The 27,484-nt window shown below is 50.0% G+C and overlaps 1 protein-coding gene across 1 annotated transcript; it reads right to left on the bottom strand.

The window, feature by feature from the left end:
* Positions 1 to 768: 768 nt before the first annotated feature.
* On the bottom strand, positions 769 to 2,859 carry LOC120645086 (early nodulin-75-like). Its single transcript, XM_039921832.1, has 3 exons — positions 2,739 to 2,859; positions 1,979 to 2,060; positions 769 to 1,809 (listed from the first exon to the last, which is right to left on the bottom strand). The coding sequence occupies exons 1-3, from the start codon at positions 2,748 to 2,750 to the stop codon at positions 1,043 to 1,045; spliced, it is 861 nt and encodes a 286-aa protein (XP_039777766.1). The 5' UTR covers positions 2,751 to 2,859; the 3' UTR covers positions 769 to 1,042.
* Positions 2,860 to 27,484: the final 24,625 nt, after the last annotated feature.

Below are 27,484 nucleotides of genomic sequence, written 5' to 3'. Positions count from 1 at the left end.
TACAGCATAATTCGTTTTTAAATGCCTAGTACGTACAGTATGATAATATAAAGGCATCTTGTGACTAGCTTGGGCGCATTGTATTCGCAGAAGAAGTTAGAGAGAATCATAACTTTGTGCTTTGGTACTGAACTGTTGATGCAATCGTTATATGCTTGATCATTAGTCAAACAAAGTAACTGATTTTTCACAATATTTACAGCGCGACATCGATGATGCTAGATCAAGGACCAAATCCTCGCTGTCAAAGATCTTTCTACCTACATCGACGAAAAACTAGCTAGCACATCGATGATGATGTGTGGCTTCTTTGTTTTGGCACCGCCAGATCCTCTGAGAATCGAACAGCCACGATTGAGGCACTTGTCTGTGCTTCAGCTTCACAGCACATCACAGGAACAAATTCCTCTGGCTAGCTTTTGTTCTAGTTTATTTTCAAGGGACGCTGAGCTCCCAAACTTTTGAACTGTAGGTCTAACGTGAATAAATTACAGTCTTGGATTCCTCCAGAGACTAGTTCTCTGACGAGACTCTGCTTTTGCTGCACGTAAGCAGTTAACAACGTTGGTAAATGGCAGTTGGTGAAAGACTGATGACAGTTTGTCAAGATGGGAAAACTTTTTTTTTTTGACGAATCATCCTAATGATTACTCCAGATTTGTGCTAATGGTCCAGGGAATACAAGCCACAAGCATCTTCCTCCTTTTATGGTTGCAGTCCTTTTCAGGAGAATCTGATCCTGTTTGTGTTTCTCTTGCAGACTCAACATAGCACTGTAACACAACAATCTTCAGTGTTCAGTCATATGTTAACAACTGACATTGAGATTTATACATGCGATTCGTTAAGAAAATAAACTCTATATAGTTTTTTGACCAATCTCTCAGATCAGTGAAACATGCTTATTTCAACCTGTGCAAAACCCACTGAAAACCCCAATTAAATCCACGCAAAAAAAACACTGAAAATTAAAACTCCCATAGACATTTGGCCACTGTGCAGAACTTGTTGCTACCATGACTCCACTGAAAAGTGACAGCCATCACATGATGGTGCACGCCGCCGTGGGGTCCTCGTCGCTGAAGGTCCGGCAGCCTCTGTACCCGCACCCCGCCGGCGCCGGCAGCGGCTGCGCGTACAACCTGCCGCCGCAGCAGCAGCACCGGCACGCCTCGTAGTAGCCCTGGTAGCACGGCGCGCAGCAGGGGCACCCGCACGGCCCCACCGGCGGCGCCGGCAACGACGGGATCTCCACCGTCGGTATCACGTACTCCACCGCCGCCTGCTCCACCGGCCTGCAGGGCGGGCGCGCCGGGGATGGCCTCTCCTTCACCGGCGACGCCGGCGGCGGGAAGTCCATCGGCGGCCTCTCCTTCCGCGGCGGCGACATCGGCGGCTGCTCGAGCTCCGCCGGCCTCGCTTTCGGCGGCTTCTCCTCGACGAAGGCCGGCACCATCGCCGACACCTCCCGGTCGGGCGGAGCCTGGTGCGCCGGCGACGGAGGGGGCATGTCGGGCGGCGGCCCCGGCGCGGGCTCAGGTGGCGGCGTCGATGGCGGTGGCGGCTCAGCAGCGGGGGGCTTCTCCTTGTTCTTCGGCGGCTTGCCGTTCTTCGCCGGCGGCGGCGGCGGCGCCTCCGCCATCTTCTGCGGCGGCTTCCCGCCGGGGTTGTCCACGATGTGGATGTCCCTGATCACCTTGCCGCCCTTGCAACGGAGCTTGCAGGCGAGCCTGTGCGGGTCGAACGGCCCCACGATGGTGATCGTCTTGCTCTTGTCGTCGAAGGAGATTGTCCGGATCCTCTCGCAGTCTGCACGAACAATTCCAGATTTTAGATTGAACTCGTGCGATCGTCCTAGAGATGTTTCAACTTTGAAGCACTGAAATTTTGCTCGAATTTGTGTGCACTTCCAAACTGCAGTGAGCCAGTGATGAATCATCTTACTGAAGAGAGGCTTCGATGATAGTATTTCTCTTACCTTGGAGCTGGCATAGAATCTTGCGGATCTTATTGTAACACTTGTGGCAATCAAGGTCAACCACGACGATTATCATGGAGATCTGTGTTGACAGCGGCGTGGTAATTAGTAAGTAGTAAAATATTTTTTTTGACAGCACTGAACTATAACAAAAGGGCATCCTTCTTCAAACATTGCAAATTTTTCTTAAATTCAGCAAATGCATGCATTTTCTTTTTTTCTCTTGTGATTAGTAACAGTAGAATAGATGCTAGTGTGGAACAATCAGTGACAGTAAAATTTTGATTTCTCTAGAAACGGACAATTTAATCAGGTAACTCCCCCCATCAACTCAGCCTTGAATTTTGTTGTAAACTTGAAATACCATTAACAGGACCATCATAATCTCTTGACAAGTTCCGTCAAAACAAGAAGGATTTTCATTGATCGGAAAGAAGGGGAATTTTGAAAAGCATCAATCACTTAGATAAAGTGATGCAACATGCTAGCTCTTGAACAGTTTGATTCTGAAATACGGGATGGAGATATTATTCCTAGAGACAAACATGAGTGAGTACACAAAACTTTAGAACATATTCTTGCTCCACTAACCCTTTCAGTTTCAGAAGAACAGCATACAGGTTAGTGATCATGATCAACCACCACAAATTGAGATCCATGAAAACAAGAACGCGCAGTTGTGCACCACAGAGCGCTCATGGAGAGAGAGGGAGAGAGAGAGAGAGAGAGAGAGAGAGAGAGAGAGAGAGAGAGAGATCACCTTCTCTGCCATGGCTTGGGTGTGAACTGATCCTTGGTTTCTCACATGTAGAGAGAGAGAGAGAGAGAGAGAGAGAGAGAGAGAGAGAGAGAGAGGCGTGCAGTGTGAAGAGGAGGATGGAGGGCAGATAGTGAGGCGCCTTATATATAGGAGAAGGCTTAGGCGCACGTCGTGTGCCTGACGAGCGAGGTCACATGACCCCACGTTCAGGTAGAGCTAACTAACTTCAGTATCCCTGAGACCCTGACAGCCCAACTTCGATGGTAAACAAGACCGTCGTATTAGATTTAGGGACGCGTGTACGCGTATCAGCTACGTGCATGTGGCTTTAATTTATTTAATAATTTGGCTGTACGTTTGAAACAACAATATTTTTCTAACTGTGGAAGGGAGACGAATTTACATGTCACACCACTCATCAGGACGTGTCTAAGGAATGTTTTCATTGGCAAACACAATAATCTCATTTTCGGTAAAAAAAAATGAAATTTTGAGTATGACTTTGCAAGAATTCCTCATAGTGATCACAATGCAAGGCACACTTTTGGAACAAATTAATTAAGAATCCATCCAGCTGGGTAATCTTGAGGTAGCCAAGGAGGGAAATGCAAGGATACCTTCCAAAACAATCCACTGATTGAGGTGTCAAATTACGCAACGACATCGTTTTAGGAAAGTTGTCAACTGCTGCAGCGAATAACAGTAAAACTGCCCATTGGTGCATCAATTAACAAAAGGACTGAGTAAAAACGAGGTTATATATGTTAGGGAGGTAATTTATTCATTGTTGAATGTGGCACTAATTTGGTTCAAACTTTGCGTTCATTGTTGCAGTTTTTTTTTTTGAAGAAACCATTGTTGCAGTTTTTTTAGTAAAGGTCCCCCTGCTTTTATAGAAATCATATAAAGTTCTTACAAGACCATTATTATTGCAGTTACTGTTGACTATTTGAGGGAAACCTGACAGTGTGACCAATCTTGTGTGCTATGCTGTGCCCAGAGATTGGTAGATGATCCAGTTTTATATGCTTCAGCTGTGTGCTGAGAAAACTTGGAGCCCCAGCTGTTAACTTCAGTAGTGAGCTTTATAAACACAGCACGATAACTGTGCTGCGGCAGGCAGATTATCTCAGGCATTAAGATTCATGTTACACCTGAAGACAACGTAGTCTGAGTGCCTGACCATATATGATGGATAGATGAACGGGCACTTGGACTGTCACAATCTGGCCCAATTATCAGAACTCAATTTAACTTCTTCAAATTTTGTAAGGAAGACCACTCTCATCAGATCAAAGACCAATCTAATGCCATATTTAGAAACCATGAGGAATTCATTCATATCAATATAATTTGAGCCTTGACAAAAACATAAAATTGAACACATCTAGAAGAACATAGAAAGATTCTATTGTAAGGTAGAAGTAGAGATAGAGACTTTTGGGAGAAAAAGTTTTGTGCTGTTCTGGTGGTAGTTTGCGAGGAAATTACGGTCAAGGAATCTAATCTTTGCTGCACCCACCATGCACCAAAGACGATGAAAAGTAGCCTTTTCAGTTTACATCCTAGCATATACGAACTTACCAACCAATGCTTGTGGAATCATAATTAGTAAATTATTAGCAGAGGGAAGTTGCACACGAAACTTAAGTTTGTATGTCATCATTTTGAAACAAGCAGAAGTACAACATATTTTTCTCTCCAATTCAGTTCGTTGGCATAATGAAGTAGTTTTATCTTTTTCCAAGACAATGTAATCTTTAGTTATAACCAGATTGGGTTCTAGATCTTGCTGTGAATGTGGTAATAAGATGTTTTTTTTTCTCGAACGCGCAGGAGAACTGCGCATCAATATATTAAGAAGAGATTGTGGGGGTAAAGCCCCCCAAAAAAATATTACAGGGATAAAGGGTCTGTAACACACCCTCAAAAACTAGTACTTTCTCCCTCTTAAAAAACCTGGACACTAACAGGGACCAGACCACACGAACACACACCCTCTTCAGCTAAGAGGGAGCTAAGGCGAGGAGATATGAAACTCCTCTAGCCCCTGCTAGAGACCACATCTGGACCTCCTCTCTAAAGGCTTCCACAACCCGGGAAACATTGGGGGTCTCACGATCAAACACACAACGGTTGCGATGTTTCCAAATTAACCAGGCCCCTAAGATAATGATAGAGTTAACTCCTTTTTTACCCTGACCAGAAAGCATGTTGCTAACTCCTCCCCACCAATCCACAAAGCAGATATCAGCTAGCTGTGGTGCTGCAGCTTGTAACCCAAATTGCTGCAAGATGATGAACCAGAATTGCCGGGTGAAGACACAAGAAACCAGTAGGTGGTCTATTGTTTCTTCAATTTGATCACAAAGTGGACATTTTGGTGGATGGTTAAGGCCTCTTTTAGCAAGTCTGTCTGCTGTCCAGCATCGATTATGGGCAGCAGTCCACAAAAAGAACTTGCATTTCCCCGGAGCCCAGCTTTTCCAAATTCTCTCCCAAGGGTCGAATTGGGTGGCACCAATGAAAAGAGCCTCATATGCTGATTTGGTGGAATAAAGACCAGAGGCTGTGAACTTCCAAATATGTAAATCTTCCACCTCTGGCTGTAGCTCAACATCTTAAAGAAGCTCCCAAAGATGAATGTATTCAATCAGAACCTGCACGCTCAATACTCCTCTAATATCTGAAATCCACCTTCCATCAGTTATAGCATCGAACACTGTTCTTTTCCTTGCTCTTACTGCTACTGCGCTGTATAGATGTGGCAGGGTCTGTTTTAGGCTTTGGTCAAGCAACCAGCCATCTGTCCAAAAACTAGTGTTTTTTCCATTTCCAATTACTGTTTTGACAGCCATTGCAAGAAAGGACTGGACATGGTGTTGGGCCTGAATTGGGAAAAAAGACCATGCCTTTTCAGGTTCAGTTTTCTGCAGCCATAGCCACCTAAGTTTTAGTGCCCATCCCAGTTTTTGGAGGTCAGAGATGCCAAGCCCTCCTAAAAGAACTGGTCTTGTGACTTTTGGCCATGCAAGCAAACAATGCCCTCCTTTAACATCCTTCCTGCCCTTCCATAAGAAAGCTCTTCTGATCTTGTCTATTGCCTTCAAGACACTGGGTGGTAGCTCAAGTGCTAACAAAATGTAGATGAGCATTGAGGTGAGCACATACTGGACCAATATTACCCTACCAGCTTTGGTGAGCAAGTCAGCCTTCCAACTTGGGAGTCTGTCTACTACTCTTTCCACAATGGACATTGCTTGAGCTTTGGTGAGTTTGTGAGGGGAGAGAGGAACCCCTAGGTATTTACATGGAAACTCCGAGATTTGGCATGGCAAGGATTCCTGCAAGAATACTTTGTCATCTTCACTGCACTGGATGGGAAGGACACTGCTTTTTTGGAGGTTTGTTATGAGCCCAGAAGCTGTTCCAAATAGCTGCAATATATCCAAAGTGATCTCAATATCACTAGCCGAGGGCCTCAAGAAAAGCACCACATCATCGGCATACAAGGAGATCCTATGGCGTAATGCTCTTCTCGCCAATGGTTGTAGCATATTCTGTTCTGCAGCTTTATTTATTATATGACACAGCACATCCATGACTAGTATGAAGAGCATGGGGGACAGTGGGTCTCCCTGTCTAAGGCCTCGCTGATGATAATTTTTTTTCTCCTGGAGAGCCATTAAGGAGTACCTGAGTGGAAGATGTGCCTAGCAGCCCACTTATGATATCACACCAAATTTGCCCAAAACCCAATTGATTCAACAATTCCAGGAGGAAAGGCCAAGAAACCGAGTCAAAGGCCTTAGTGATATCCAGTTTGAGAAGAATGCGAGCCTGTTTCTGTTGGTGCAGGAACTTTGTGGTATGTTGGACCAGCATGAAGTTGTCAAAAATGAAGCAACCTTTAATGAAAGCGCTTTGGTTGGGGGAAACCAGCTGATTCAAATACCCGGCAAGTCTGTTGGCGAGGATTTTTGTTACCAGCTTGGCGAATGAATGCACTAAACTGATGGGCCTGTAATCCTTTATACTGGAGGCATCCTCTCTCTTTGGTAGGAGAGTGACAAAAGCTGAATTCAAGAGCTCAAAGTTGGTGAATTTTCGGCTCCATACAGCTGATATCGCAGCCATTATGTCCACTTTGATAATCTGCCAACACACTTTATAGAATCTGCCTGTAAACCCATCGGGGCCAGGAGCTTTATCGGGAGGTAATGCCTTTACTGTTTTCCAAACTTCCTCTTATGAAAAAGGAACTTCTAGGTCATGTAGAGGAATATTTGGCATGTCTAATTCTGCTAGATTAACTGTCATCTCTCTGTCAGTACTGCTGCCCAGCAAACTGTTATAGAAATCAAAGATATGCTGCTCCTTTTCCTCATGTTTGGTGAGGATTATCCCCTCGACCGTGGTGATCTTAGCAATGAAATTCTTCCTCTTGTGGTGTCGGGCGTGTGCATGAAACAGAGATGTATTGGCATCACCTTCCTTAAGCCAACCAATGCGGGATCTACTTCTTGCGATGGTACGCTACAGAGAGGAAAGAGCCAATGAATGCGGCTTCAGTTTGTTCTTGAGCCATAATTCGAGCCTGGATAATTCCCTAGAATCTTGTGCTATTTCTAACTGATGGAGCACTTCCCTGGCTAGTGCTAGTTGTGAATTGACATGGCCCACTTTCTTTTGGCTCCAGCTTTGAAGTTTTCTAACAAGTGTTCTGAATTTTCTTGCCAGGGTGTCAAATGGACAATGAGAAACTGCCTCAGATGCCCAAGCTGCTGCAACTACCTCTTGAAAACCATCCAGGCTGGGCCAAAAGGCCTCAAAATGAAATCTGGCTTTAGCCGGTTGTACATCATTCAAACCTAGCAGGAGGGGGCAATGATCTGACCCATCTGTGGCACAACTCTGCAATAGACAGTTAGGAAACATCTGCTCCCAATTGGCTGAGCAAAGAACTCTGTCATGTTTGACTAGTGTCGGCTGGTCTTGCTGATTGGACCACGTGTATTTGCGGCCAAGCAGAGGCAAATCTTTTAGCTCCAAGTCACTGATCAAACGGCGAAATCTTCCCATCATTGCCCTGTCAACAGTCCCACTGTTCTTATCATCAGTGTGTGTTATTAAATTGAAATCCCCAAGCAGAAGCCACGGTCCAGGACAAGCTGATCTCACATCACGAATTTCTTGCATGAAAAGCACTTTATTATCATTCCCTTGAGGACCGTACACACAAGTTATCCACCAGGCTTGTGAGTTGGCAGGGGAGAATTGAACAGACAAGCTGAAATTATCTAGCCTGGTGGTGGTAGCTGGTCCTAGATCATGTCGCCAAGCGACTAAAATACCCCCACTAGCACCAACCGCTGGCAGCTCTACCCAATGAGGAAAATCAGAGCCCAGCATAGAAAGAATGCAGCTATGAGAAACACCCGACATTTTTGTCTCCTGTAAACAGACTACCTCAATTCGACCTGTGGTGATCAAGGTTCTTACAGTGTCTTGTCGTGCCCTGGAATTTAATCCATGGACGTTCCAGCAAAGGATCTTAGACGGATTCATGTCTGGCAAAGGAAAAGAACGACCTTGGCAGCAACAGTCAGCAACCAGTCACCCGCCGCAACTCTTCCTCATCAGGAGCGGCCCATCCGAAGAGAGCCGAGAGCGCCAAAGCCTGGGAGTCCAGGAGCCTCGCCGAGCCAGTGAATAGCTTGCAGTACCTCTCCAAGCTTTGCTGATCGATGCCGGCAGTCTCCCCAATGAGGTCCTGGGCACGCATTACCTTCTTCATTGCTCTTTGGGATGTCCCGCCACTAGGAACATCCGGCTCCATCCCAGCGATGCGACGGCTGCGCCGCGGAGCGCAAGGTGCGCAGGCGCGGGAACGCAGTCTGCTCGCCATTGGCGTAGGGAGGATCCTTGCCGTCTTTTTAGAAATTTTCACCAAGAAGCGCTTCCGCTGGCATGAATTGGGGGAGCCTGGGCGTGCCGGTGAGATGGCGTCCCCCTGCAGCGGGGTTTCCGGCTCAGGGTGTGGTTGCCTTTGTCGCCGTGAGTACACCAACTTGAAGCTGGGGACCAGAGGTGTCGGAGCTGCCGGAGCAGTCACCACGGTGGTCGCGTTAGTGGTCGCAGCCCGCGGTGACAACACAGTTGTAGTCGTTCTCGCCGGTGGGGAACAGGCCGCTGCAGGCTCCGCATCCAGAGGAGGAGCGGCCGTCGTGGGCGCTTCAGCCAGCGGAGAAGTAGGTGCCACACTGGTCGCAGTGGTCGACGGAGCGCCGCCATTAGAGATCACGTGTACCAGTGGCACCTCCCCCGCGACCAGTAGCATGCGGGCCAGCGCGCGGGAAATCTCCTCTTCGCCGCAAGGACCCAGTGCCGCATCATGGATCAGCGGCCCAACGTTGATGGCCGCCCCTCCAGCAGTCGCAGGCGAATCTCCCGGCTGCGCGTCGTCAACGGCCACGCCCACGAGATGCATGGGGGCCAGAGACGCGAACGGAGGATCGACGGTCACGGACAAGCAGGTCGCTAATTGACCGCGCCATCCCACAGAACGTGCAGCTAATAGCTAAAATTAGTAAAGGAGCCAACTAACTAAAGCTATGTACATGATGGTGATCGATTGAGGGTTAATTTCAACATTTTCCCCCTAAGCCTTGATCAGATCACCTGGAAGATCCTTGACGCCGATCCTGACGCGCAGCTCCTGAAAGCGGACGCGCCCGAGCGCCTTGGTGAGGATGTCCGCGAGCTACATCTTTGTCTCGATGTAGTCGATGACGATCCTGCCCCGTTCGATGCACTCCCTGATGTAGTGGTAGCGCACGTCGATGTGCTTTGAATGGTCATGGAACACCGGGTTCTTGGTGAGGGCGATGGCAGACATGTTGTCCACCATTATCTCCGGCACTGCAAGCTCCAGCCCGACGAGGTCGCCGAGGAGGCGAGCAAGCCAGACGCCCTGGCATGCGGCGACGGCCGCCGCGATGTACTCTGCCTCACATGAGGACAGAGCAACGACCTTTTGCTTGGCTGATTGCCAAGTGATCGGACTGTCTCTGAGGAAGAAGATGACACCGTTTGTGCTCTTCCGGGAATCGATGTCCCCGGCCATGTCAGCGTCGCTGTAGCCGATCAGCTTCAGTGCATCGCCCTTCTTTCTCCCATAGTGCAGCCCATAGCCGCGCGTTCCAGCGAGATACCGAAGTACTCGCTTCACCGTGGCCAGATGCTCCTCATGTGGCGACTCCATGAACCGGCTCAGGTACCCCCCCGCGTAGGCGAGGTCTGGCCGGGTGTGCACCAGATACCGGAGTCCACCAATGATCCGCCTATACTCCGTGGCATTGACGGCTGGAGTGGTACTCTCCTTGCTCAGCTTGAGGCGGGACTCCATGGGCGCCATGGCAGGATTGCAGTCCTGCATCCCACCGCGCTCCAGAAGCTTGTCGGCGTAGGCGGCTTGACGGAGCATGATGCCGCTGTCGCTCTGGTGGACCTCGATGCCGAGATAGTAGGAGAGAAGACCAAGATCGCTCATGCGGAAAACTTCTTGCATCTCGGCCTTGAACTGGTGGATGTCGATGTTGCTGCCCCCAGTTATCACCAGATCGTCGACGTAGACGCCGACTATGAGCCGGTGCTCACCCTGTACACGTGTGTACACACCGTGCTCTGAGCTGCTCCTCTGGAAACCAAGTGCCAACATGGTGGCGTCGAACTTGGCATTCCAGGCCCTGGGTGCCTGCTTGAGGCCGTACAGCGCCTTACACAGGCGCAAGACCTTGTGCTCAGCGCCCTTGACGACGTAGCCGGGCGGCTGCGCAACGTAGACCTCCTCCTGAGCTCTCCATTGAGGAACCCGCTCTTGACTTCCATGTGATGGACCTCCCAGCCTTGGTGCGCCGCCACGGCCAGCATCAGGCGTACAGACTCCATGTGCGCCAGGGGGCGAACACTTCGTCGTAGTCGACGCCGGCGCGCTGGACGTACCCCTTAGCCACCAGCCACGCCTTGTGCCGGACGATGTTCCCGTGCTCGTCACGCTTCACCTTGTAGACCCACTTGAGGCCGATGGCGCGGTGCCCCGTCGGGAGCTCGACAAGCTCCCAGGTGGCGTTGTCGGTGATGGCCATCTTCTCCTCGGTCATGGCGGCTCTCCAGCACGGCTCGCGCTCTGCTGCGGCGAACGTGGCTGGCTCCTCTGCGGAGGTGAAGTGGAGCTCGGCGTTGAGGTTCCGCGTGGCCGGCCCCGGGCGGCGTGGTTCTGGCGCCGATGATGTTGTCGATGGCGCGGAACCGCAGTGGGGCGTCGTCATGGTCGTCATCCAGGTCCAGCTCGTCATCCGGCGGAGGGGAAACGAACTGGACTGGTGTGGCCGGAGCATCGTGTTCAGGGGTGGCCGGAGCGTCGTGTTCAGGCATTGCAGGAACGTCGACTGGAGACGGGGTGCGTGGAGTTGCACTCCCGTGTTCTGTTGTTGGCGCCGCCGGGATGTACTCCTCCGTGTACTCGATGGTGAAGGTCCCCATGTCCGAGGCCTTTGCGCCATCGTCCTTCCACTTCCACGCCCCGGCCTCGTCGAAGACAGCGTCCCTGGAGATGACGACACGCTCGGCGTTGGGGTCGTAGGAGCGGTACGCCTTGGATCCGCTCTCGTAGCCGATGAAGATCATTGGACTGCTGCGATCCTCTAGCTTCTTCAGCCCTGGGCATGTGTTCTTGACGTGGCCGATGCACCCAAAGGTCCTGAAGTAGTGGACGTGTGGTCGCTCGCCATGCCAGGCTTCAAACGGCGTCTTGCCGTCGAGCGCACGCGTCGGCGCTCTGTTCAGGATGTGCATAGCGGTGGTGACGGCTTCCCCCTAGAAGTATCCAGGCAGGCTCTTGGCTTTGAGCATGCAGCGCGCCATGGCCACGACACTCTGGTTCCGGGGTTCCACCACCCCATTCTGCTGTGGGGAATAATGAGCAGTGAGCTGCCGGTGCACGCCGCGCTCCGCACAGTACCTGCCAAACTCAACAGAGGTGAATTCCCCCCCAAGATCAGTGCGGAGGACCTTCAACTTCTGCCCAGTCTCCACCTCAACGCCAGCCTGGAAGTTCTTGATCGCAGACGCGGCGTGATCCTTGCTTGGCAGCAGCACCAGCTACATGTAGCGACTGAGATCGTCGACGAGCAGCAAGAAGTACTTGTTGCCGCTCGGAGTCGTGGGAGAGATGGGTCCGCAGAGGTCCCCATCGATGAGGTCGAGGAGGCCGATCGCGCGTCAGTGTGCTTGCTCGGGGAAGGGGCTGCGGTGATGCTTGCCGGCGAGGCAGGCGTCGCAGAGTTGTTCGATCTGCTCCAACGGTGGCAAGCCGCGCACCATGTCATGGTGAGCGAGGCGGCGCAGCGACTGGAAGCTGACGTGGCCATATCGGGAGTGCCAGCGCCAGGCCGTCTCGGTGCTCCGGGCAGAGAGGCACACCGGATGCCCTATGTTGAGCTCCAGCAAGTAGAGGCGCGTGGGTGAGCGCTTCACCCGCGTCAGCAGTTTTCCCCAGGGTTCGTGGATGCTGAGGACGCCGGCGTCGAGGACGATGCGGCAGCCGCCCTCCTCTAGTTGACCGAGGCTGATGATGTTCGCCTGCAGCGTCGGGATGAAGTAGACGCCGGTGAGGGCGCGGTGCTCTCCATTCTTGCAACTGAAGACGACGGAGCCGCAGCCCTCGATAGCCACCACAGATCCGTCACCGAAACGGACGGTTCCATGTACGTTGACGTCGAGCTCGGAGAAGACGCTCCTCTCCCCGGTCATGTGGTTCGTGGCCCCAGTATCCAGAACCCATCGGTGAGGATTCAGATCTGTGTGAGGGCCAAGCTGGGCGAAGACGTGCTCCTCGTTGAGGTCGATGCGGCGGTGTGACGGCGGCGGTGTCGGATAGGTAGAGTGGCCGGCCGCAGCAACGACAGAGGCATGGGCCATTAGTAGGCTGGACTCGTCTTCCTCACCTTGGGCCAGATTGGCCTGCTCCTTCTTGGGCTTGTTGGGGCAATAGCGAGACCAATGCCCAACTTTGCCGCACTTGAAGCAGGGGGTGCTCGGCGGCTTGTTGGGGTCCCGCGTCGCCCCTCCGCCGCCGCCAGCGTTGCCGCCGCCGCGACCGCGTCGGGTCTTGCCCGGCTTCTTGCCGCCGGTGTTGGAGCCGCTGCCCCCGTCGTCCCAGCGAATCTTGAGCCTTGCAAGCCATTCCTCCTCACTGAGAAGTAGCCTACCCTGCTTGTCGTAGGTTGGGTCCACCGGAGATGTCGCCGGCGAGGCCTTCTTCTTTCTGCATTCCTCCACTTGACGTAGTCGCCCCACCACCTCCTCAATGCTCATGGTGTCGACGTCAAGGAGGGCTTCGATGGTGATGGCGACCTGCGACAGGTGGTCGGGAACGACCTCGAGCATCTTTGTCACGACCTCAGCGTCGGTGAGGTTCCAGCCGAGGATGCGCACTTGGTTGGCGAGCCCGACGATGCGCAGGGAGAAGTCGTCGATGCTCTCGCCGGCCTTGAAGGCGATGTCGTTGAACTCCTTCAAGAGCTGCTTGGCGTTGGCGTCGCGGACGCGCTGGACGCCGACGCGGACACTCTTCACCACCTCCCACACCGAGCGCGCAGTCCGCTTGCGCGCGAGGGAGCCGAGCATGTCGGTGGGGACGGCACACAGGATGGCGGCGAGCGCGAGGCGATCCTCATGGTACTCGATGACTTCGTCTTCCTCCAGCTCGACGGCGTGCCATATGCCCTGCGCCTGCATGTTCACGCGCATCAACAACACCCATTCCTGGTAGTTGGTGCGCGTGAGCATAGGGTACTGCACGGAGCCGCCGCCGCCTTCCTTGATGCGCTCGATGATGACTTCGCCGCGATGACGTCCGCGGCGCAGCGCTGGAGATGGCTAGGCTCGGCGGCGCGGTGGCGGGGATGGCGAGCGCCCGCCGATCACCGGCGCAGACGCGGCCGACATGGTCACCGAGAACGTAACCGCTCTGGTACCAAATATCGGAATTCCGGTGATCTCCGACAGCAGGTAGATCATGGGGGACCACCAGCTTCAAAGACGGAGGGGGGGAGTCACGAACTGGCAGCGAGGCGTCATCCGCCGCCGCCGTCTTGACGACCGCGATCCCATTCAAGGCGGGCAGCTCGACTGTCGAAGGGGGCACGCCGCACGCGCAATAACATCGCCCACGTCCGTCACAGACTCCAAGGCGTCCAAAACCTCGACAGCCTCGGGTCCCGGGGTCGCAGGCCTCCTCGGAACATGGGGCGCGACGTCGTTCACCGGGCCCAGCGCGATGCCACGGGAAGACGCGCCGTCGTTAGTGTATGTCGGGCCCAGTCGTGAGGCGATCGGGCCGCGGCGGGCCCCGCTCGAGCCTGGGTCCCTCCGCGCTGCCGGCGGTGGGAAAGACGCCGTGGAACGCGGCCGCCGCCGCCGATCATCGAACGCCGGAGGAGGGAGAGGCGGGGGGCAGCTGCCCCAGCCATCTCGTCGAGGGGCGTCACAGCAATTGAGATGGGGTAGACGAGCACGCGACGATCCGCCGCCCTTCCCCCGGCCACCACGTCAGGTTCTGGGACGAGGAGGTCGATCGCCGGAGGCACGTCGTCCGGATGGTAATAAGATGTTGAAGGTGCCATGGCAAACGGGCAGAATATTATGGTTTCGGCACTGGTGGTCCAAGTGTTTTGGTGTCTCTGTGATTAGTACCATATTGGTAATCTAGTTTATAAGCCTTTGTGATCCAAACAAAAAACCTCTGTGTTAACCATTTGACATGACATGTGGACGGAGCTATAAGAGGTGATTGCACCTCTAGGTTAATCCTTTTACAAAAAACGATGGATAAAAGTTAAGAGATGTGCTATGCACATGTGTGAGTGGGAACTTAGGCTGAATATACTCGGTTCTTAACACATTTGCCATGAAAAAAGCAATTACTACATTTATAAGCTCTTACTCAGTTAGCCTTTAGATGATTCAAGCGGTTTTGGTTCACTGTGCCATTTCACTATGCTTGGTACACACATTTTTAGCTAATTCTTTTGGATTTTCAAAGTAAAGCAGCTAATTTTGATCCAATCTATATATTATTAGTGATGGTTCTTAAACTACATTGGATTTTACAAATAAGCGATTATTATACACTCAGTTAATTGGCAGATAGATGGTTATTTATATGGATAGTGAAAATGCCTTCATTTATAAGTCGGTATCGACTATACAAATTCACTTCCAAAGTTGGTTTAGGAGCCCTCAGTCTGTACTCTGTAGTGATGATGCATATAAAATTGCAACCACCAGTATTATAAAGTTGACATGGCACTTCTGCACTTGTGCAAAAGTTAACTGTCCTTTCTTTAAAAAACCCGACTGTACTCTCCATGTCCAGTTCTCTACTACTAGAAGTGGTCAATCAACACTATGTGCCATGCTGACCTTGTACAACCCGTCCTCTATATATATGCATCTGTGCAGAGCAAGCTATCAAAATTATTCATTCATGAAGTGTTGGACATACATGAGACACACCTCGATCTGTAGGCTTGGGAAGTACCAGGAACACCTAGCACTGCTTTTGAAACATATGCACTGCTGAAAGGGAAGCAGTTAATTCACTAGCACTGCTTTTGAAACATATGTTCTGCTTCCTCTGCTTTTCAAAGTGTCTGATTGCTGCCGAGGGCGGCTGCTTGGGCAATATACATATGTGATATGTCATCAACTACTGCAGGCTATTTGGTGTAGATAACTCTGAGTTCCCAGCACATAGCCATCTAGAAACTTGATGTTTGGAAATTGGATAAGAAACACCTGGTATAGGATATATTGAATTGATGTAGCAAAAGCCGAGAGACAATGCTGGTAACCTTCTTCCTGAGAATTCAACCTTTGAGACATTTGCATGTTTTGCTAAGGCCGAGCGTATAGAGTCAGTAACATTTGTTCTGTGTTATCATTTTACTGTAACTGGAAGATCCAATCTAACTGTCCTAATCTTGGAATAGAGAAGTGTGTAGCAAAATGCTGGATGAAGAAGTAACTAAGGCTAAACTAAGAACACAGATTTCAGAATACATATAAAAAATTAAAAAGTCTTTTATTGGTACACTGCCTAGTAGTTCGATGGATGGTTGGTACAGATCAGAGCATATTGCTATTGCCCGTACCACATACTCCCTCGGCTTCAAAATATAGGCATGTCGAACCATCGTCAGTTTGACTATGCTCATAGAAAAGAATAGCACATTTATGGCATCAAATTAGTATTATTGGATCCTAATGAAATTTATTTTTCAAGTATATTTCTTTGATGCGCTAGACCTTGATAATAATCTTTTATCCAAACTCGGCCAAATTTAATATAGTTTACAAAGCCTAGAAATGCTTGTACTTGAGCACAGAGGAAGCTATTGCAGGGAATGAGAAGAATCTATCGCATTAAGTGGAAAAGTATTCGCTGAGTTAATACTGTTGTTGTAGCCTTGTAGCTGTGTCTGGTTGGTTATTAAGTGGAATGTACTATACAATTGTGGCATTTTATCAGGAAGCTTGAGAAATGAGAAAAGGTTAGCCTATAGGAGTTGCAGTTCACAATGTTACAACTGGTAATTCATTCAACAAACAAGAGTTGCCCCTTTGTGTCGAGACAAGTAGGTTTGGGAGCCATTGGAAATGTAGGATGGATGTTGAAGCAGCGCACTCTTTTCTGGTGAATTGGAAGACTTATGTGCTTTGCTTGCTCACCGTCATTATCAGTGTCAATTTATTAGCCATGAGTCTTCTTCTTATGAGATGTAACTTGTGGCTGCAAAGAACCGAAGAGCGCAGCTGGCCAGCCTTACGATAGACCAAGAACCGGTAGCTGAAGCAACGTTCTTCGCCTCTACCAGAATCGAGATTGGCGATGGCGATCTCTGCAACCTCAATTCTGTGCCATTTCCCTAAAAAAAAAAGATTCTGTACCAGAACTGAGGGAGTAATATTTAAGAATTAAGATACAGAGCTACTAAACATTGATTCTTAAAACGGTGACCCCCATGGACTCTCTGGTTCCCGGCACCCTCCCCACCACCAGCCCCACGCCGGCGCCCATTCCGGGTCCGGCGGCCACCCCCAAGGCCGCGGCTCCCTGCCGCCCGGCTTCCCCTTCTCCCCTGGTGCCGGAAGATCTCCTCTGTACTCCTTTCCCCGGCGGCTCCACCTGTGTCACGGCGGGACGCTCCAAGGCGCAGCGGTGGACCGACGATTCACCTCCGACGGGGAAGTCCGGTGGCGGCGGTCCCTCGTCGTACATGGAGGCCCTGCTTTCGGGAGTGACCCCGGCGGCGGCGGCCTTGCAGGCCCCTGGCGATATCCACCAGAAAGCCTCGGCTGCTGCTGGTACTGGTGCCTCACTGGCGACGCCTCGCATCGTCTTGCGGGCAGCAGAGTGCGGGATCGTATTGCCGGCGCGAGCGCCTGATGCTGATGGATGGACGCATGTGCTATGCCGCCGGAAGCACCAGGATCGTCGGCGTCCAGCTCTTCGTCCCCGTCGACCGGTCCCTGAGGATCTCCGGGGATGTTGCTTCAACTGCTTCTCTCCCAATCACCGGGCAGCATGCTGCCCGTCGAAGATGCGCTGCTTCCACTGCCGTGCGTTGGGCCACCGCTCCTACGACTGTTGCCGACCGTCCTCTGCTCACTCCGCCGATGCTCACCGGCCCCTACGTCTCGTTTGGCGGCCAAAGACTATGCCGGCAGGTGAGCCGGGCGCTCGGGCGATCACGGCGACCCAGTCCGAGGCTCCTGGTGGTTCTGGCGGCCGGAAGCGCAGGCGCAAGCCGCGTCGCAAGATGGGAGGTGGAGCTGGGAGACCCGAGGCCGACCGTCCCGACTCTGGCGAGGAGGCGCCTGCCCCGGCGTCTGCCTCCAGCGCGGGGCGGCCCACTGGCGAAGCGCTCGCCCCACGGAAGCCCCGGCGTATTCTCGATCGTTCGGCTACTATCTCGCAAAGGGAGGATGGACTTCATCGTGCCTTGGTTGTCTCCGTGCTCAGCGGCAGTGCGGACTCCATTCTCGACAACATCGCAAGCCGGTTTGAGATCGAGGCAACCTCCATGTCTCTCATGCGCTTCGAGCATGGGAGGTTCCTCTTGATCTTGCCGAGCGAGGAGCTACTGGAGAGGGTGTACAATGGTGGCCGGGCTTTCATCACACCGTCCCTCAGGCTCCATGTCATGCGGTGGACGCGCTTCGTGCAATCCACGGTGGGCGGCTCTCTGCCGGTTGCTGTCGAGGTCGGCATTCGCGGAATCCCGGCCCATGCCTGGGAACTCTCTACGGCGGAGCTACTCCTTAATGATCACGGTTGGATCGGAGGCCTCCACCCCGATACGGCTGATCGACGAGATGTGTTCACAGTAATGGCCTGGTGCTCGGACCCGGCCTTGATCCCGCAGGAGATGGAACTGGAGATTGTGGAGCCCGTCGCTGGAACTGATGGTGGGCAATCTGGAAAGCGTACGCTGGTGTACCCAGTTACCATCTCAGTCCCCTCTGCCGAGCCTGCGCTGGGCACAGCGGATCCTCCTTCCCCGCCTGCAGACGATGACGAGCAATGCTGGCAGAGACGGCGGCGGCGGCAAGACTCGCCGGATGGCTCTCCGGCGCAGGCGAGCGCCCCTCGCGGCCGGGTCCCGGTGCATGCACGGCTGGGGCCACACCCTACGGTTGGTGGCCACGTGGACTCTCTGGAGAGGATCGCGGCCTCCTCGGCTCCCCAGCCGTGTGATGCTTCAGCTCCTGCAGAAGGCATTCATGCGGCGGCGGCCGCATCAACTCCCGAGGGGGTCTCGGAGATCGCCCACAAGATGGCCCGGGTGTCGTTAACGAGCGCGCCCGTTGATGAAGACTTTACTAGAGATGCTAATGAGGGCGCGATGGCCCAGGCAGCACACCCTGAGGAGATCCGGGAGGTGGTTCCCCAGACGCCAAACAATAATGGGCTAGCATGTACTGTTTCTGGGGCTGGACATCTGGAAGCCCGGGTGGTGTCTTCCCCACCGGATTTGGGCCTGGGTCCAATTGAGGCATGTGCCTGGTCGCCTACGTTGGAGGCCATGCCTCTTGGATCCGCTTTCTCCCCCTGTGGGCTGGATACTATCGCCCCTACGACCCAGGAAAGAAGTGATCCGCACATCCCAACTCAGGCGCAGCAACTCCCCCTCTCGGTGAATCCCACACCGCCGCCCCCTCGAGCTACAGTGGGTGTGCCGCCGCCGCCGCCGCAGTTGCAGAGCCCTGACAGGTCGACGAGGTCCCCACGAGCCATGAAGGTCTACTCCCGACGCCGCTTCAAGAGAAGCTTGATCCTGGAAAATCAAACGCCAATGGAGAACCAGCAGCCGCCCTCGCAGCTCCTCACCCCGGCGGCTGTGTTCATTGCGAAGCTATCCAAGACAGCGGGGGGACTGCTGCCGGCCCCTCATATCAGTAAAAGAAGGAAGAAACCAAGACCAACACCAAGTGAGGCACCGCGGCGTAGCCGAAGATTAGCTGGCCTGGGGGTCTTGAGCCCGGAGGTATGCCCCCCTCACCTGAAGAAGAAGGTCATGCGGGCGCTAGACATGGATGTTGCTGATGATTCTCATGGGCGGGTGCTGCTTGATCAGAAGGTTCTCGATGAGTATGCTCGACGCTTTCGTCAATCTCCTGCTTCACATGTTGCTGCATTGGCTGCTATTTTTGGTCTGACTCCTCCGGAGGATCTCGGAGTTGAGTCAGACATGCTTGTGGCATAGGCTGATTGTATTCCTGGTCGTCATGTTTATTTTATCTAATGGATCCATCCAACATTTTGATCTGGAATGTGCGGGGCCTTAATTCAACCGCGCGCCGTGATGCTGTAAGAGTTGCAGTGGAATCTTCGAAAATTGATGTCGTCTGCTTGCAGGAAACAAAGATGGCTTCCTTCTCCAGACAGATAATACTCTCGATGCTTGGAACTGATTTTGATAATAACTTCTGTTTCTCACCTTCGGCTGGTGCTAGTGGGGGAATCCTAGTTGCATGGAGGAGCCGCCTTGGGCTAGTTGGTGGCAGCCGAGTGGATCATCACTGTGTATCAGTTCAGTTTTGCCCCGATAATGGTGCTGCTTGGTGGCTTACCTGTGTTTATGGACCTCAAGGAAATCAGGAAAAAATTCAGTTTCTACAGGAACTCAGGGATACCCGTGCTCATTGCTCTGGCCCATGGATGGTTGCGGGAGATTTCAATCTTATCTATAGGGATGAGGACAAAAATAATGCCAACCTAAATCGGGCCATGATGGGCAGGTTCAAAAAATGGATTAACGACATGGCAGTCAGTGAAATCCCTCTGCACGGCCGAAAATTCACTTGGTCCAGCTCGTCCTCTAGCAGCTCCCCTACTTTGGTGAAGTTGGATAGAGTCTTCTGCTCAACAGACTGGGAAGATAGATTCCCATACTGCTTGCTGCAAAGCTGTGCCTCGCATGACTCAGATCACTGTCCATTAATTCTTGGCCTCAACAGTGGAGATTGCTTGGGGATCGGTGCAGCCTCGACGTTGTCCTTTGGAGACCCTCTCTCTAAAGCTTCAGGCAACAGCAAAAAGATTACAAAGTTGGAGCCAAAAAAGGATAGGCCATCTAAACTCACAGCTCATCCTTGCCAAAGAGGTTATTCACCAGCTAGATATTGTGCAAGACAACCGGGCACTCCAACCTGATGAAATCTGGCTCCGCAACAGCCTCAAAAAGCATGCTCTTGCTCTGTCCTCCCTACTACGGACGGTGGCTAGAGTACGTTCTCGTATTGGCTGGTTGAAGGATGGGGATGCAAATACCAGGATGTTCCATATGCACGCACGTCACAGAAAATGGAAAAACTTCATCGCCAAGTTGAAAACTGAAGATAGAGTCCTAATTGGGCATGAGGAGAAGGCTGAAGCAATCCTGGACTTTTACTCCAAGCTGATTGGTTCGGATGATAACCGGAATAGAACCATCAACCTGGAGGCACTTGAACTGCCAAGCTACGAGCTTGATGATTTGGAACAGCCTATTTCGGAAGAGGAGGTATGGAATACTATCAAAAATCTCCCTTCTGATAAGGCCCCGGGTCCTGATGGATTTACTGGGAGATTTTACAAGACTTGTTGGCCAATTATCAAGGAGGACATAATGGCTGCTATTCAAACCATTTGGGGGAAGAATTTCATGAACCTTTGGATGCTGAATTCTGCTTATATCACTTTGATCCCAAAGAAGGCAGATGCTGAACAGGTGAAGGACTTTCGGCCCATCAGTCTAGTCCATAGCTTTGCCAAACTTGTGACAAAAATTCTAGCTAACAGATTGGCGTGTCGCCTCAATGTGATGGTCTCTCCTAGACAAACCGCCTTCATCAAGGGTCGTTTTATCCAAGACAACTTCATGTTGGTACAACAGACTGTAAGATTCTTGCACTCCCAAAAACAGCCAAGAATCCTCCTCAAGCTGGACATCACAAAAGCCTTTGATTCAGTTTCTTGGCCTTTCCTACTAGAGGTGCTTGCTAAAATGGGTTTTGGACCACGTTGGCGAGATCTTTTGAGTGGTTTACTAGTCACCTCCTCTACTCGGGTCCTCCTGAATGGCCATCCGAGAGAGGTTATACAACATCGACGAGGACTTCGCCAGGGCGATCCTCTATCCCCCATGTTGTTTATATTGGTTATGGATGTCCTCAGTTTAATGGTCACGAAGGCATCACGGGACGGGCTGCTGTAGCCCCTTTCTAGTCGACCGATTCAACACAGGATTTCTATGTATGCGGATGATGTAGCTCTTTTCCTCTGACCTGCTGCAAATGACATCACCTTGATACTAGACATCCTACAACTATTTGGTGAGGCCTCTGGACTCAAGACCAACGTGCAAAAGAGCAGTGTCTTACCAATCCAGTGCTCGGATGATAGTATATCTGCTATTCAGAACCTATTGCCTTGTGAGATTCTAAGCTTCCCGTGTAGGTATCTTGGCATACCTCTCTCTCTCAGAAAATTGACAAGAGATCAGGTACAGCCAATCATCGACAGAATTGCAGACCAATTAACTGGATGGAAGGCTGATTTGATGACAAGGGCAGGGAGGGTTGTCCAGGTGCAATTCGTCCTCACTTCGATGGTAGTCTATCAGCTAATGGCAACAGGCCTACCAACCTGGGCACTTAAAGCTATTGACAAGATAAGGAGAGGTTTTCTCTGGAGAGGACGGAAAGAAGCACAAGGGGGACATTGTCTCATTGCCTGGCCAAAAGTTTGTCGCGCCCGGGAACTAGGTGGCTTGGGGATTTCTGACCTGAAATTGCTGGGCTATGCTTTACGAGTCCGGTGGCCATGGTTGAAGAAAACTGAGCCCAATAAGCCTTGGGCGAGCCTACCGCTCCAGGTCAGTAAGGAAATCGAGTGCCTTCTTGTTATTGCTGTCACTACAACAGTTGGAAATGGTGCTTCCACTCTTTTCTGGAAAGATAATTGGCTGAATGGAAAAAGCATACAAGTTATTGCACCAGAGGTAGCTGCTCTAGTGCCTAAAAGGAGGGCAAACAAACGGATTGTACTGGAAGCTCTTACAAATCAGAGGTGGCCGGAAGACATTCAAGGGCAGCTGTCAATTGATGCAGTGATGGAATACTTGGTTCTTTGGGATCTCATCGAAGGGGTGGTGCTGCAGCAAGACTCACCAGATCAGCACATCTGGAGGTTATCTTCTTCAGGACAATACACAGCCAAATCAGCCTATGATGCTCTATTTCAGGGTGCAATTTCTTTTGCACCTTATGAACGAATCTAGAAGTCCTGGGCCCCTCCCAAATGTCAGTTCTTCATGTGGTTAGTGGCTCACAGGCGTTGCTGGACAGCAGACCGCCTAGCCAGAAGAAATCTTCCCCACCCAGCACGCTGCCCACTTTGTGATCAAGTTGAAGAGGATATCCAGCATCTCCTGGTTGGATGTGTTTTTGCCCGACAGTTTTGGTTTGACCTGCTCCGACAGGTCGGCCTAGCTGTTCTTGCCCCTCAACCTTGTGACACTTCCTTTGATGAATGGTGGTCAAAAGCTGATCAATCGGTCACTGGTGACATGCGAAAAGGACTCAACTCACTGATCATCCTAGGAAGTTGGACCATTTGGAGGCATAGGAATGATTGTGTCTTTAATGGTGCTACACCCAGCATTGCTGCAGCCCTGGTCATGGCAAAGGAAGAAGCCCATCTGTGGAGCATGTCAGGATGTGTTTGTTCTGTGTGCGTTTTGAGTGTGTCTGTGTGTGAGTCTATGTAAGACTCTTCTTCTCCTTTTAATACAATGATGCGCAGTTCTCCTACGTATTCGAGAAAAAAAAACATTGATTCTTCACAGTTCGTGATGGATTGTTATAAAAACTTAGGAGAAATAAGAAAGATGTAAAATGTGCAGATCCTTTGTCGGGCGACCAGGATGTTATTTACAGCTGATTGAATGTCACCTTACGACAGACTGTCATGCAAGGTGCAGCAAATGCATGCACGCAATGACCTCTGTACATATGTAACTCAGTATCACTTTATGGATTGGTAAAGCGCTTGCTTGTTGGTCAGTCGAGAGCTGTTGTCCTCTACATCAAGTGGCACTAACTGGATCCCTCTCGCATTCTCCATTCTGTCTGATCAAACATTCCGTTTCTCACGCATATTCATAGGATTGAGTGTCATTAGGAGTACTCCCTGGGCTCTCTTGTTCCATCCACTTCCATCATCCTGAGACAGTACTGTAACCAGCAAGTGACCAGGACATGGAAAGCCTGCTAATGGCATTTCTGTGTCAAAGATCTTTGTCTAAATGCACATAATCTCTGTAGATCGACTGAAACACAGTCAGTTTATCACGCCAGCTCGGGCTGATAGGTGTTGTGCTGGAGGGGGTTGGTCCGAGCTAGTGATGACAGGGAATGTGGTCCTGTAGGAACAGTTACTGATAAAAGGAGATAGGGAATTTGGCCCGGAAGCTGGAATTGGTCTAGAAAGTTGTTTGCAGTTTCTTTTTGTTGGGTTTGGAATAATACAAATTTAACTGAACTAAATTCAAATGTAATCAAGATCCGAGAGAATCTAGGGTTTGGGGTTCATGAGGACAAAAAAAAAATTTAGTTATTCCTAAACTAATTGAATAAATCCAATTACTTGGGTTTTGTTGAAAAACCGAAAAGCTTAAATGTTTTAGTGAATTTATTAAATGATCCTAGAATTCGGGTTGCTACAATGATAAAGCGTTATTTGAACATCGATTGCAAAAGCACTAGCACTCCGCCTCTATGAGCAACAATTTTAAAGCCATACATCACGGTGTAATTTTGAGTTACGTATGGATTTTTATGGGGAAGTGATCTCTCCAGTGATGTAAAACAATAAGCATAAATTCCAGTATACATTGGCTCTATGGTTTCCACTACACACCACCCTCCTCCAAGGTTACTAGCAAGACTATCTCCCTCTTAGTTACCTTTTCATTACCATACAGCTACTATCATCAATTGGAGTGAATTTAATTACAGTCGCACATACTCTATCATTGATGCTTCAGAGTTAGACAATGAATTACACTTTAATTGCCCTGTTCTATAGAGGGCAGGCCATCATAGCACAATCACTATCAACAAACAGTAGTTGCTACTAGACCAACAAGATTGTTATCATACTCAGTTTACCGGCCCCATGCTAAATGTGCCACCAATCTGGATCGTTAATGGCAATTTTATGCATTCACAATACCAAGAAAATAGAATGATTACAAAGATTTTAGTTACATCACAGTATATTTGAATCGCTAGGTTTAACAAAAAAATAGAAAAAACAACAGAGAAAGAACAGGAATGCTCTGCTACGAACAGAGTGCCCTGGCCTGTGTGTGCCCATGGCAGGCAAATTGAGGCAATGTTGTTGAAGTAGCCAGTGCACCTCAAACTTCACACGTGAACGGTGAATGACTATGCTGGCGTACTTTTTTTTTTTGCCAACTGTGCATACGGAATGAGCAGATTGTACTCTCAGAATTACTACAGTTGCAGCCTTTTGGGTGCATGGTTACTCCCACACCACCCTCTGGCATTTTGGCAGAACAAGCTAATTAGCAGTATTATATAAGGATGAGAGTGTTACAACTCGTCAGTGTAGCCTTTTGTTTCTCGTGTGTTGCACTTTGCTCTGAACAGAAGTATAGGACACACTGAAATGACTCGGCTCGTTCCATTCATGAGTCTCGCAGGCATTGTTTCGTCGATACACTTTGGCTTGTGAGGCTTTGGGAATGATGGAATGGACGTGGGCCTGTTTGTTTCCGCTTACTTGGATCTCCTTCTCTGAAAAGCACGGTTCTGCATCTGTCTGAAGAATTGACTGTCTAAATAAGCTATATTTTTGACAATCCAGATTATTTTGAGTTGATTCTCTAAGTTGAATGGTAAAATGTCTGAAGTGCCCATGAGGATAATCATATCTCATTTTTCTTACTGAATACGAGCTGAAGTCAATAATTGTTGTATTTTTTAAGTATCTTGAGTACATAATTATATTACAATCAGATTAAGGGTTTTTTTCTAATTTTTTTTTCTCTTTTCTTTCTATTTTTCCTTATTTTTCTTTCCTCTTTCTCATCCTTATCTGTTCTTCCCACAGCTCACTGCTCGTGCATGCCTCCACGCCCCCCTTGTCTACACGCCTCCGTGGCTCCGGGACCCGTCACTCACACCCGTCGCCGCCACGCCCGCCCCTGCCTCAACACTGTCGTGCCTCCACGGCCACTTGCGCCTACGGTTCGCGCTCGTCGACACAATGTTGTTGAAGTAGTGCACCTCGCTCAAACTTCACACATGAACGGTGGATGACTGTGTCGGCGTACTGCTATTTAAATTGGCCTCGCACGAATTATTTTTCTTTTTGCCAACTGAACGACCACAGGTGCAGTAGCCTTTTGGGTGCATGGTTTGTTATTGTGTGAGATCCTGCTCCCACACCACACCATCTGACATCTTGGCGGAACAAGCTGATAGTAAGCACTATATAAGAATGTGAGTGTTGCAGCTCATTAGTGTAGCCTTTTATTTCTTGTGTTTGCACTTTGCTCTGAGCGGAAGTATAGGACGCACCAAAATGACTCGGATCATCCCATTCACGAGTCTTCAGCCAGTTGTATGCATAAGAAATGTTTTGTCCCTTTCCGCGTAAGGCATAGGCTTGTGAGGCTTTGGGAATGATGGGATGAACGTGGTCTGGAGTCCTAGCAGGACTGCAGGACAAAATTTGAGTGAATTTCTTTCAAAAAAAAATTGGAGAGGCAGGGTAGGAGCTGCACTCTCCATGTATGATATGACAGTCGCAAGAATCACCCCTACAAAATATTAACTAGGGAGATGCCGGGATGCCAATAGAAGAATTATTACAACCCTGCTTTTGGTCCTCTTCGCCACTTGAAGATTCAATTTTTGTATCAATATTGATCAGTTCAAGGCAGAGAAAATTGCATATTTGTCCTTGCAGATGTCGAGTAGTGATTGTGGATTGTGATTACAACCCTTGCATATTTGTTCAAGGCAGAGAAGGTTCATCACGGCCAAGATCTTTGGATTGTGATTGTGGCTCTCAAACTCTATTCCCTATCTTAATGAATGGCAAAGATCTCTTGTCAATTTGGTTCAAAAACAAAATCCATTTTTTTCCCATCATCTGCAGCGAATGGACCAGCAGTCTGAGATGGCGGAAATTAAGCAGTAAACATTGCAAAAGGCTGTCACCAGTAACTCTGACATTAAAGTGTGTTTTTTTTCTCGAACGCGCAGGAGAGCTGCGCATCAATATATTAAGAAGAAAAGGGGGATAAAGAGCTCCCAAAACAGAAAAAAGTTACAGGGTTAAAGAGTCTGTAACACACCCCGAAGAACACGCTCAACTTGTCTTTCTAAAAAAAAGGAGAAAATAGTAGGACCAGACCACCAGACTAGAACAACTAGGAAGCAGGAGCTAGGGCAAGGAGATAGGAAACTCCTTGGGCCCCTACTGCAGACCACTGCTGAGCTGTTTCTCTAAAAGCAAAAATGACACGGGACAGATCAGGGGATCCTCCATCAAAAACATAGTAGTTGCGGTGCTTCCAAACTAACCAAGCTCCGAGAATAATAATGGAGTTAACTCCTTTTTTAACTTGACCAGAAAACCTGTTGCTTGCCCCAGCCCACCACTTAGTTATCCAGCCGTGGAGCAACAGTTTGCAAACCAAACAACTACAGAAGACATTAAAAGTGTGTTAATCTGGATAAAGATTCCACTAGGTATTTAAGTTACAATTCATGCATTTTCAAGATGAAATGCATATCAAACTATCACTACCATTTCCAATAAAAGTTGATATAAATATATAGTTTAGTTTAGAGTACCATAGTAAAGGCCATCACTGTTTCTTTTGTTTGTTGTACAGAAAATATGTCTTTTACACAGTGACTCTTTCTCTATGTGCACTTATTTTGAGACACATTCACTTGAATTGCGAATTTATTTGCATTTCCTCTGATGACCTGCTGTAGCTTCTCCAGCCGGTTGGTTGTACCGAAGGAACATGTGGTACATACTTAATTGCACTACATAATATACAAGTTCATGCACTTAAGTTCAACTGTATCAG

Source organism: Panicum virgatum, chromosome 8K, assembly GCF_016808335.1.
Source record: "Panicum virgatum strain AP13 chromosome 8K, P.virgatum_v5, whole genome shotgun sequence".
Taxonomy (NCBI): domain Eukaryota; kingdom Viridiplantae; phylum Streptophyta; class Magnoliopsida; order Poales; family Poaceae; genus Panicum; species Panicum virgatum.
Note: the sequence above shows the minus strand (reverse complement) of the source record. Positions and strands in the feature narration are given on the sequence as shown.